Consider the following 12645-nt stretch of genomic DNA (forward strand, 5'->3'; position numbering starts at 1 on the left):
ATCATCTGCAGTTATATTCATATACTGTAACACCGGTTCTGACATTAATTCACCATCAGCACATATAATTCACAGCGCATTATTTTATTCCTGAAATTATTCCTGTTTAACCCCTTTCTCCACATCGTTTGTAGAAAGGTGGTGTTTGGAAGTGGTGGTGCTTAGCTTGAGCAGGGAGTGTCCACGGACAGGCCTGTGGTAAAGAGCCTGTGTCGTGGCACGCTGTCCCCTTTCGTACATTCCTATATCCCAACCCTTGCTCTTCTTTTTATGTACTTTTATAACTTGTATACCCAACCGTTCCATCAATGTCTTGTTTAGCCAGAGGAATGTTCAGCCTTTTAAATTTAACGGAGACAGGGCAGCGGAACTAACAAGATGAAATCTGAATGGGTTGTATAAAGTTACACTTTTGCATGCCACTTCTCCCACCCCTCCCGGCAAGAGTCTTAGACCTTTAACAGCTTTGTGACAGAGATTAAACAGGTAAAGCATGCTTGCTGTGCCAGAACAGTTATCCCTGGTGAACTGTTGCTGCAAGGAGAGGCAGAGGGCACAAACAGAACAACTGGCAGTCTAACCTTGGGAGAACAAACGAGCCAAAGACATTGGCAAGTATATTAATAACTTTATTACAAATATTAAATTTGATGGACTTGATACCCAATAAACAAGCATTTAGGATGAATGTCTAGACCAGCCTTCCTCAACCTGGGGCGCTCCAGATGTGTTGGACTGCATCTCCCAGAATGCCCCAGCCAGCTGGCTGGGGCATTCTGGGAGATGCAGTCCAACACATCTGGAGCGCCCCAGGTTGAGGAAGGCTGGTCTAGACGCTGCTCCATCAGGACAACACAATACAGATTAGAATTGTAATGAAGGGCCCGTGCCCTTAGGCGACAGCACTGTATAGGATGTGGGGGTACCAGCTGTCATTTTTTATGCTCCAGTGCATTTGCCAGTCCCATTTCTTCATTTGCTGCTTCGCTGAGTGAAGTATAGGTCAGTCGTCTTTAGATTCCAAGGCAGTTTTCATGTCTAGATACGAGAAAGAAAGAAAGAAAAAACATGTTAAAAATGATGCTGCATCTCACGAATGAACAATCGCTGGTAGGGATGCTGATCCACGTAGCCAGGAGAGGTTTTTGGCATGCCTGGAGAAGAGCAGGAAGTCCTGAGGGTTCACCCATAGCATCGAATCAGCTTATTAGTCCTGCCTGTCTCCCTTGTGCAGCTATCCAGCTCCACAGATGGCAGGTGAAGCCTGCTGATATCACATACTGATATGTGAACGACAGTAGCACCACCTCCTATGTTTTCTTGATTGCACATGCAAATAAATGCACACGTGCCATGTGGACAGCCTCCCCCAACCTCATTAGACGAGAAGTGGAATAAAAATGTAACGAAGGACACCGTCTGTACATAGCATGAGAAACAGCAGAACCCCAACCTGGGTTCTTCCAGATGTTTTGGTCTACAACTCCCATAATCCCCGGTCATTGGCCATACCAGCTGTGGCTGGTAGGAATTGTAGTCCAAAACATCTGGAAGGTACTAGGTTGCCTATCCCTGTGGAAGCCAGAGAAATGCAAAGCAAGGACAATTGAAGGAACACAGTGTGTGATTTGCGTGGGACTGTCCGCTCTTCCCATGAGCCGAGAAACCACTTGTTACAGAGCTTTCCGTAGTTCACGGTAGTCAGAATTGCTACAGTCCTGCTGACACACCACCTTTTGCTCTTGCCCTGAGAAGCACACGCTCTGGAGAAAGGCCTTGCATCAGGCAAAAGTCTCCTCAGGCAGCCTTTGCCGTGCTAGTGGCAGAATTGTGCCTTGGGCAAGGCAGGAGATAAATATTTCAGGGCCTGAAGCTTTTCAGCAGCACTTTTGTCACACCATACCGTTCGTAAACAACGTGGCTTTCCCCAACCTGGTGCCCTCTGGATGTTTTCAACTACAGCTCCATCATCCCTGGCTGAGGCTGGTGGGAGCTGAAGTCCAAAACAGCTGGAGGGCACCAGATTAGACCGCCCAGAGAGCTTCGGCTATTGGGCAGTATAAAAATGGAATAAAATAAATAATTGGGAGAGGCTATTGTAGGGTCGGAGCAGAGACAGATCATTCCCAGCAGCCTCTGCTCCCTGTTGTCACCTACCATATATATATTGGGGATACCAGGGATTGAACCTGCAACGCATGAGCTCTCTCCTGGAGAGGGGACAAGCAGAAGCAGTGTAAATTTAGAAGGGCCTGAGCACTAATTTGATTACTGCTGCTCCTACAGCTTGTGATCAGCAGAAGAATAGGGTGCTTTCCCTGCTCTGGAGGGTAGCGGTGCGTCTTCCCTATCTCTCTCTGGAGCTTGCGGGGAGCCGAGACCGTGGGCTCTGTCCTTCCAGGGATCGTGCTGCTGTTGCTCTGTGCTTTGCCGCACGTAGCCTTGGAGCTGCTCTGTGAAAGGAATCTATTTCCCCCCCTGTGGAGTTACAGAAACAGCAGTCACTGTTTTTCTTCCTTGGCACTTGGCATGCGAAGTAAATTTCCATAGCTTTCCACAAATGCAGGAAGGCCCGCAAAGCCTTCCTTATAACCCAATTTAAATGAACCCAAACAACCATAGCTGATTCAAAAGCCATTGGCTCATATTATAATACTCTACTGGGCGTGCACCTATTGCAATTTAGCCCATGGGTGTATGCTTCAAAATGGGTGGACAGGTGTCAGGCTGGCAGGAACCACTTTGGTTTTTACTAGAACGTTGAGATCCATCAACCAAAAAACTGGTGCAAAAGGCAGATTGACTAACAGATAAAGTCTGAAATATTTCTTGGCTGCCTATCAGTGCAGAAGCGCTCCCAAGGTGTCTCAGCAAAAAAAATACAAACTTTCACAGATTAGCGAGTCCACTCTGTCGGATGGACTCCAGTTCATGAAACCTATGCCATAATAAATTTAAAGCTGCCACAAAACGCCATCGTTATATTTCTGCAACAGACTAACATGGATAAAAAGAGTTAATTAAATAAAAACACACACACCACCTTTTGCTCTTGCCCTGAGAAGCACACGCGGATAAAATTAAAAACACCCTGCTCTTAAATATGAATTCAGCTGTGCTTTGCAGGCATGAAAGCTGCCGCACGGAACTGAGTTCTGCTTTGCAGGCACGAACTTACCAACAACTTCACTGTTGGGATGAAGCGATTTTCCTTCGGCGCAGAAGTGATGCTTAGGCTTGGGCATCTCCAGGCCAGCGAGGAGGGTCATGAAGTCCACCACGGTGTCGATGTTCTCCTTGTCGGCGGTGACGTCCCTCAGCGTGCACAGGACGCTCAGCCTGCTGAAGGACTTGACTTCCGAGATATTGGCCCGCAGGAACAGCAAGATGATATTCAGGTCGTTGAAAGGACAGGTCAGCATCTTCCTACTGAGGAGGTCAAACGCCGGCAGCATCTCGTAGATGGACAAGAGCCGCTTGTCCCACTGACACAGCTGGAGCAAGTGGTAGATCACGACGGGCCCCAGGAGGACGTAGACGCAGCCGAGGCAGATGCTGGTCAGCTGGAAGACTGAGAAGAGAAGCAGCTTGCAAGGAATCGAGTCTGGGAGGTGAGCCTCGTCTCTGAGGAGTCCCGCCTTGACCGAGCAGCTGAACTCCTCGTGGAAAAACACGGCCACGTGGCAGTAGCCCAGGTAGAAACAAGTGGCGGCGATGAGGGAGAGGAGCACGAGGTTCCGCAACACGTAGATGCCGACGAGGTAGTGGGAGCGTTGCTTGCACGTGAGGTACCTCTCCAGCAAGGGGAACTCAAAATATCGCTCCTTGCGAGCCCTGGGCAAGAAGACAAAGAAGGACCGTGAAGCTGGAGTAGAGCTTTTGGGTCTTTATATGGGTTCCTCGGTGGGCCCTGCCTCTCTGTGCAGAGAAGGGAAGAGGGAGGTGTAGAGGGAAGCAGGGCTATTAAAATGCCTTTTTTTCCTCCTCCCTCCCTGCTCTTTTTCCTTTTATGCCATGCCCTTTTAGTTTGTAAGCCTGCAGGCAGGGACCACTGTTGTTTTTATTGATTGTATGTAAGCCACTCCAGGAGCTTTTTTGGCTGAGGAGCGGGCTAAAAATGGTTTCATTAAATATAAATACAGGAGTGCTCGAAGAGAGCTGGAGCAAGAGCTATGGGGGCCTATGAGACACGCCTGATGATGCTCAAAGAGCCAGCTGCTTCCATCCCACTGTGGAAATGCCAAGACATTCAGGGCTGTATCCAACTGTCTCATTCTGCAAACTTAAAAGAGCGGTAGCGGTGCTCCTCCGAAACGTTCTGCTGCACAAGCGGTTGCCCACGACGCTTGCCCAATGGGTTCCACAAGCACTATGCACAACAGGTTGCACAAGCGTCATGTGCCACCACTTGCGCAAATGTAACTAGTTGGGTTCTCCTCTTGTACATAATTCAGAATGTAGTTTCCGCTAGGACAACATCGTTTGTGCTAACGGAATGGCAAAAATGGATGCTACCCAGAGTCTCCAAGATATGCCTTGGGGCCTGCTGCTTCTCTCCTGTACCACCTTGGCCTCCCTCCCCAGGATGTAGCACATAGCCACAGTGGTTAAGCATTTTGAGCTAAACATTATGGCTTAGTGTGTCATGTGAACCATTCCTAACCATGGTGGCTGTATAACCATGGTTTAAACACGCTTGCTAACCAATTGCTGCAAAAGAATTAGTGGCCTAACCATGGCTTAGTGTGTTGTCTGAACAGGCCCCAAAGGAGCTATCGAAGGTGCTGAACCCATTTCAGAGTTACGGTCTCCCCCATAACCGCCCAATTTGTTCAACTGGAGATACCAGGCATTGAACCCGGGCCCTTCCGTCTGCACTGCCTGCGTTCCCCAACACTGAACGTCCGTCAGCGTCCCTCCCTTTGCGCTTACTTGTCAAACTCCTCCCCCAATTCCTCCGGGTCTGTGCCGTCCTGTTGGAGTTTCACCATGTACTGCACCAAGCGGATGGAACGGTTGTAAGATTTATCCAGTTCATCGATGATGAAGAACAAGTCGCAGTTAAGGGAGGGGGCAGCGGCGTATCTCCAGAGCAGGTAGGGGAGGTACATGACAACTGCAATCACCAGCAAGGAATATGGAAAGACCTAGAGAAGGAAAAATATGGGGGCGGGGGGGGGGGGGAGCACAGTTGGGATTGCTGCAACGCTTGACCAAAAGCAGTAGCAGCCCAAACTCTACCTAAGTCACCCAGCCCAGGAACACTGGAAACTGCCGTAAACCAAGTCAGGCCATTGCTTCATCTAGCCCAATATTGCTGGCACTGGTTGGCAGCAGCTCTCCAGAGTTCCAGGCAGGGTTTTCCCCCTAGCCCTGAGACCTTCCAATGGAAAGCAGGAGCTTCTATCATGGAGCCCCGGCCCCTTCCTCAGCTCCCCCTGCTGGGTCCTTCATTATCACTATCACCTTTATTATGCTTAAGGGGCCCCTAGAATCATAGAATGGTAGAGTCAGAAGGGGCTTATAAGGCCATCGAGTCCAACCCCCTGAACAAAAGAAGACAAAGAATTCAGTGTAGCTGCTACGCCTATGTGTGAACATAATATGGCTCTTAGAGGGGAGAACTTATAAGAAGTTAGTATTTGCTTATTTAGGCTGCAATCCTATGCATGTGTAGACAGAAGGAAAGTCCTACAATTCCCAGCATGCTTCAGACAGCATGCTGGGAATTTTTCTGCCTAAACGTGCCTAGGATTGCACCTTTATTTATTTAAGAAAGGTGTTAAACGCCGTTCTTATATGTTCCTGAGAGCTAACGGTTCTCAGACGCGTGGCCCTTGTCGAGCAGGTTAGAGAAGTCTCTGTGTTTCTGGCAGTTCACGAGGAAATCACCAGCTGCCCTTTCGTTTCTTTGGCGCTCCGCCTGGAAATGTGGCAGCAGCAAATATTTATTTATTTATTTATTTAGAATATTTATATACCGCTCCCCATTAAAAAAATTCGGAGCGGTGTACAAGGAAAATGAAAACAAAAACAGAATAAAAACAGTTAAAACAAAATTTAAAAGAAGCAATAGCAGTAATCCAAGGCTGCATGTTAGAGAAAGGCTTCTTGGAATAAAGATGTTTTCAGGAGGCGCCGAAAGGAGTACAAGGTTGAAGCCTGCCTGACCTCCAGAGGCAGGGAATTCCACAGGAGGGGCGCCACCATGCTGAAGGCTCTTCCCCTGGTGGATTCCAATTGGAGGATGGATCTATGTGGAACCACCAGGAGCAGGCCCTCAGATGACCTCAGTGACCGGGCAGGTTGGTAAGGGAGAAGGCGCTCTCTCAGGTATCCTGGTCCATCCCTGTGCCGTGCCACCTCTCCCACTTCCGTCCCATCCCTCCTCAAGACCTGCATTTGTTTCCAGCGCCCCAATGCAGCCTCCTCCAACCCAGTGTCTTCCCAGCCATGCTAGAACATGTAGGCCAACACATCCATGCTGGCTGGGGGATGCTGGGAGTTGTAGTCCAACAGACATGGAGGGCACCAGGTTGCAGAAGGCAACCACCTGAGACCATGCCATATCTCTTCCTTATTTACCCTGGCCTTTTGAGATTGTAAGCTCCTTGGGGCAGGGACCTGTTAAGCTCCATGCACACTGATGGTGCTACAGGAATATATATTATATGTGTATGTTCAATGAGAAGCAAGATATTAATACTGCTAAAACTAGAATAATAATAATAATAATAATAATAACGTTAAAACTAGAACAATGTATATATGTATATATTCCTTCCTTCAAAACCCAAAAGTGCCCCAACCTGATACCTTGAGGACCCAAAGAGATTTGGATCTAGAGTCTCCCACGGCATCGGAATCATAGTGAAGCAAGGAGTCCCAACACACAGCATCCACGTAGGCAGATTGTTTCCCTGTGAAGTTGCCCGGAGAGAAACAGCTGATCTGGGAGCCTGGAATGGAAAACAAGGAGGAAAACAGAGCTGTTAGCCTCAAGCACAGTTTTCACGAATGCGAAATGCACCTGCTCCATCTCAGGGGAGCACTTCTCCACCGCTGCTCTGCATCACAAGCTGGTGAATGGTCTTTCCTGGCCCATGAATGGGACATGTCCCATTTCGGAGGGAAGGAGGGATCCCTCAGCGGTAGAGAGCCGCTTGGCCTGCAGATGGTGCCAGGTTCAATCCCCAGGTAGGGCAGGAAAAGATTGGGAGGGAAATAAAGGCACAGCCATCCCCTCCTGGTTTGGGGGCAATGAAGACTCATGAGCTTTACAGAAGTCTCGTTCTGAGCAAATGAAACCCCCAAGAACCACTTTGTTGATATGGATCAACACCGCCACCTGCAGGTTTGGACTCTCCTTGGGAGCACGGCTACTGTCTTCACACAGCGCGTAGTTAAATTATGGAACTCACTATCACAGGAAGTAGGGAGGGCCACCAATTTGGATGGCTTTAAAAGGGGGTGGGATCAGATCCTGGAGGTGAAGGCTATCAATGGCTACTAGCCCTGATGGTTGTGTGCTATCTCCAGTATTCGAGGCAGTAAGCCTGTGTGCACCAGTGGCTGGGGAACATGGGTGGGAGGGTGCTGTCGCACCATGTCCTGCTTTGTTGTTCCCTGGCCGACGGCTGGTTGGCCAGTGTGTGAGCAGAGTGCTGGACTAGATGGACCCTTGGTCTGATCCAGCATGACACTTCTTAGGGTCTTATGATGAGCGCCTGCATTTCAAAAATTTCCATTACGTCACTGGCAGGGTACATCCTATGGATAAGATAATATAAAATGACTTAGAACTGCCATCAAAAGCTCTCTTCAGGTCATAATCCAAAGGTGCAAGACACAGATTCCGTGTCCCAGAGTGCAGGACACGGAATAATGGACTCAAGTTAGAGGAAGCCAGATTCCGGCTGGACATCAGGAAAAACTTCCTGACTGTTAGAGCAGTGCGACAATGGAACCAGTTACCTAGGGAGGTTGTGGGCTCTTCCACACTAGAGGCCTTCAAGAGGCAGCTGGGCAAGCATCTGTTGGGGATGCTTTAGGGTGGATTCCTGCATTGAGCAGGGGGTTGGACTCGATGGCCTTGTAGGCCCCTTCCAACTCTGCTATTCTATGATTCTATGGCTTCACCCAGTTCCAAAGGCCTGGGTAAGGTGGTGGGTGGGTCCATGGCTTAGGGGTTGAGCCCCTGCTTTGCACATAGAAGGTCCCAGGTTTGATCCCCGGCATCTCCAGATAGGGCTGGAAAAATTCCTGCCTGAAACCCTGGCTGCCAGTCAGTGTCGACAATACTGGGCTAAATGGACCAAATGCATACAGTGAAGCCAAACACCTAGAAGAGGAGCTTTCTGACCCCTCGCTTAAAGCAGCAGCCCAATCCAGGTTCCCTACTTCCCAAATCACACCAAAATGATGGCGGGTAGGGGGGAGGAATAAAGGCACAGTCATCCACGCATCTCCAATCTGAACCAATGAAGGTCCACTATTTTGGCAGGGGGCATTGAATCCACACAGGTCTTGGCCAGGAAGGCATGCCCAGCCTCAGGATCCCATGCCTTCCGGCACTTTTGGCCACCTCCACCAGCTGCCTTGCTTGCCACCAAGAGAAGGGAAGCCTTGTCCTTCCCATCCACCTCATTTGTAAAATGCCAAATACGTTGTCAGTGTAATCTAAATCCTAGCACTAACCATCATCAATTTCAGCTGCATGCTCAAAAACCCCCAAAATGTAACTTGTGAGTCAGGACAAGCCAGAGGGGTTGGTGGTGGTGGGGGAAGGAAGGTTTTGTTTATTACCTCTGGATCCACCCAACCTAACACACAACCATTCTCTCTCCAGAAATAAACATTCCTGAGGCAGGCTGGGAATGGCATCCGTGCAACCTCAGCTGAATTAAGAGTCAGATTGCTGCAAAGCCACATACAGGTCGGTGTGTTTGCTGTGTACATTGCTGCAGACCAAAGAGTAGACCCTGGAGAGATTCAAACAGACCTCGTTGCTTCTGCTGCATCTGGTCTCGAACAGTGCAATCCTATGCATGTTTATTCATAAGTAAGCCTGACTGCATTGCTCTCAGGCAAAGATGCACAGAATTGCAGCCTTAGGCTGCACTCTTGAACATGCTAATGACTTGGGAGCACGCTCCACTCAACTCTATGGAATGTACATTTACTTAAATATTTTAAATTATATTCTATCCTCCTTCTAAGCTCATGGTGGGATGCACGGTTCTCGACCACCTTTTATCTTCACAACAGCCTTGCAGGGTAGGTTGAGCTGAGGCATAGTGACTGGCCCAAGGTCACGCCGTGAGCTTCACGGCTGAGCGATGTTTTGAGCGAGGTCTTCCCAGTCCTATTCTGACCCACTAACCCGGTGCTCTCCAACTCCAGATGTTTCAGACTACCACTCCCATCATCCCTGAGCATTAGCTCTGCTGACTGGGGCTGATGAGAATAGAAGGCCAAAACATCTGGAAGCACCAACTTGGGAAAGAGTGCTCTAACCACTATAGCACACTACAATGTAATACAATTGCAATGTTAAAGTCCAGAGCAGAATGGTAACAGCTCTGAAGCAGTTATACAGAAGCATCCAGGATCTGGGGGTGCGGAGGGGCTTTCAGGCAGTTGTGCAGGCAGCTGAGTTTGAAAATATAGGTAACAAAGAGAGAAAAATATGTGTGTGTGTTTAACAAAGCCATTGTTAAACAGGGATATATAGTCTGTAATCTCTATTGAACGTTGCAGTTTCTGCCTTCGGCAGTGACAATACAAGATCTGAAACACACACGCACACACACTGGACGACCGTTATAGAATGTCAGTGCTATGGAAGTCATTCCCAGGTAGTAAAAAAAGTCCAGGAAGTGGTGTTACCCTAACCCCCTACCCCCATTGCAACTAGGAATGCTGCAGACATCTGCAACAGGTTCAAACGAATTCGGATTCCTACGAATCCAACCCACAGACTGCGCAGAGAACTGGCTTTTTCCGAGTTGTGTGGATTTGTGGGCTGTTCTTTGTTTTGTTTTACGTTGGGGGAGCATTCACACAAATTCACACTTGCACAAGAGGAACAGAATTCTCGCGCAAGACACATGCTAAAGGCTGCAGTCCTTGCACACATTCTCAAGAAGGGCAGCAATGGGGAATGTGTGGCCCTCTAAGTATCGTTGGACTTCAGCCTCCATCATCCCTCACCATTGTTTATGCTGGCTAGCATGATGGGAATGCAATCCAACAACATTCGGAGGACCACACTCATTCCCCATTCCTAGTTTAGAGGTTGGCAACCTGGTACCCTCCAGATGTTTTGTACTACAACTTTCCCCAATCCCTTGGCCCTGCTTGCTGGGGCTGATAGAAGTTATAGTCCAAAACATCTGTCAGGTTGCCTACCCCTCATTTCATTTATTTTATACCCCGCCTTTCTAGCAAAGAAACAGTGCTCAAGGTGGCTGACGATAACAAAACCCAAAATTTTAAACAATAAAAAAAAATTTAAACACAGTTTAAAAAACACACAGCAATAACAGAATACAAACAACACCCAACCCAACAGACCAGCTTACATGCCAAAAGGCCTGCTTGAATAAAAACATCTTTGCCTGCTGACGGAAGGACAACAGAGAGGAAACCAACCTAGCCTCCCTTGGCAGGGAGTTCCAAAGTCTGGAAGCAAACTCCGAGGAAAGCCTTCTCGGTGGCTGCCCCAGACAAAGAGGGAATAAACGAAGAGCTTTGTGGCACCCTAAGGACTACCACGCTAACATACCGGTGGAAAATTCCCGTGCGAACACCAATGACACCAAGAAGAGGGGGAGTCCTACGGTGACAAACTTCATGATGCGGTCACACGATAACTCCAAGCGAAGCCGTTTTGCCCGGGAGCCGCTCGGATCCGGGAGCAAAGCATCTGAGAGCATGTACTCGCCAGCGGTGTGGGCGAACGACATGATTCCTTAGGACAGGCCGAGCACCAGGCGAGCAGAGAAGAGGCAGCGGCTACCCGGTCTCCAAACAGAATCTAAAGCAACAGGCGGCTTGGCCTCTTGTGCCTGTCAAAAGGCTGAAAGCTTTCTTTGCAGAGAATTAAGTACTGGACAGTTGTAAATAAGAGCCTGGGCTGTTCAGCTGAATGCAAGGATAATTACAAGGTAGCTTGTAAGGAACGGGTTGCCATCTGTCCCCAAAATAGAGCAATGTGCAGAGCAGTGTTTTGTGACTGCTGGGGCCGCCACGTTCCTCAGCCTGCCACAGGCATAGCAAGGCAAGGCTGAGCCCTTGTGGTTTTACCTCCCTCTGTCATAAGCAGATGTTATTTTCAGCCATCCTCTGCAGGCATGTGGGGCTCTGTGGCTTTGGTTTCACATCCAGGGACATGCAGGGGTGTGTTTGGTGGAACAGCTGGTGGCCGATGGATAATCCTGGGCCTGATTTTCAGAGAAGAGGGTGGCATGGGGGGTGATCAGCCCACTTGGAACACTTGCATTCGGAGAATATTTTTAGGCCTGTGGGGTGCGCGGTGGGATTGGCAAAGCTTTTTTCCCATCCTTGATGCCAAAGAAGACACGCTGCAGGAATTTCGAGAGAACGCCACAGCTCCAGCTCTTCACTAATAAACCAGAGATGGGGTTTCTTCCAGAGGCACAGAGAAAACATGCTTGGAACCAGCTCAGTTCCCAAACTTTGTTCTAACCAGAGGCCCTAAAGCAATCGCAAGGCTTGACTTCTTAACAGCACTTTCAAGCATTCAGAATGCATCCCGTGCGTTGTTGAGTTGTAATTCTTACAAGCACCCTGTAAGGTAGGTCAGTATTTGTACTCTCCCTGTTTCAGGTGGCTTGACTGAGGCCACCTCGTGAGTTTGTGGGGGAGGCGAGATTAAAACTGGGGATGTTCCAGTTTGTAGCTCACTCTCTTAGACATTATGCTTCACCAGCCACTACCAAAGCTAAAACAATATCCCAACCCAGGAGTGGGTAATGTTTTTGTGTTTTTTCCTGTCAAGGGCTGCATTCTCTTCAGGGTAATCTGCCAGAAGCTGCATATGGACAGTGGGCGGGCCATAGCCAGTAGTGGGCGGGGCCATAGCCAGTAGTGGGCGGGGCCACCCTTTTCTCTTCCTTTCTGCCACCCCCTTTTCTCTCTCTCTCCCCACCTCACCCCCTGCACAGCTACTGGGAAAGACATAGCTCCTGCCAGAGGTCTGAGGTAATCTCTTGCAATGGGCTTTAGAAATTAGACCACAGGCCACCCACCCATCCTGATCTATCCAGCTTCTTTCCTTGCCAACAAAATCCACCTCACACAGCCCAGGTGGATGTAATTTAAGGGTATCGGATGCACCATTTCAGCGTCCCTGACTGCCAGTCGATATATTTGGGGCGGTCAGCTTCGGCACTCACCAGTCCGTATGACCAACAAGCACATATGCTACCTGATGCAGGCTGAGCCATTTGCACAGCTGGCTTCTGGCAATGAGCACAGAAGTTTCCTGGCTAAAAGACTCGCTTTCTCCCTGGGGCATTTTCCACACTATGCTACAGTGCTAAAGTAGGAACCTCAAAAATCTTGCTCAAGCTCCTTGGAGATTTCAAAACACTGATTTTCAAGCTTATATTTGTACCACGA

General features: G+C 48.9%; 1 protein-coding gene across 1 annotated transcript; it reads right to left on the reverse strand.

Moving 5' to 3' along the window:
* Positions 1-873: 873 nt before the first annotated feature.
* On the reverse strand, positions 874-11212 carry PANX3 (pannexin 3). Its single transcript, XM_063139080.1, has 5 exons — positions 10787-11212; positions 6817-6959; positions 4933-5147; positions 3179-3834; positions 874-1038 (listed from the first exon to the last, which is right to left on the reverse strand). The coding sequence occupies exons 1-5, from the start codon at positions 10965-10967 to the stop codon at positions 1004-1006; spliced, it is 1230 nt and encodes a 409-aa protein (XP_062995150.1). The 5' UTR covers positions 10968-11212; the 3' UTR covers positions 874-1003.
* Between the last annotated feature and the right edge of the window lie 1433 nt (positions 11213-12645).

This window comes from Elgaria multicarinata, chromosome 12 (genome assembly GCF_023053635.1).
Source record: "Elgaria multicarinata webbii isolate HBS135686 ecotype San Diego chromosome 12, rElgMul1.1.pri, whole genome shotgun sequence".
Taxonomy (NCBI): domain Eukaryota; kingdom Metazoa; phylum Chordata; class Lepidosauria; order Squamata; family Anguidae; genus Elgaria; species Elgaria multicarinata.

What these genes read in the sequence shown, in the direction of transcription:
- PANX3 (XM_063139080.1), bottom strand. Translation starts at nt 10,967, where the DNA reads ATGTCGTTCGCCCACACCGCTGGCGAGTACATGCTCTCAGATGCTTTG. An exon ending in TTGGGGGAGGAGTTTGACAA is followed by an intron (nt 3,835 to 4,932) that starts GTAAGCGCAAAG and finishes CTTCTTGCCCAG; the next exon opens with GGCTCGCAAGGAGCGATATT. An exon ending in TCCCAACAGTGAAGTTGTTG is followed by an intron (nt 1,039 to 3,178) that starts GTAAGTTCGTGC and finishes TCTCGTATCTAG; the next exon opens with ACATGAAAACTGCCTTGGAA.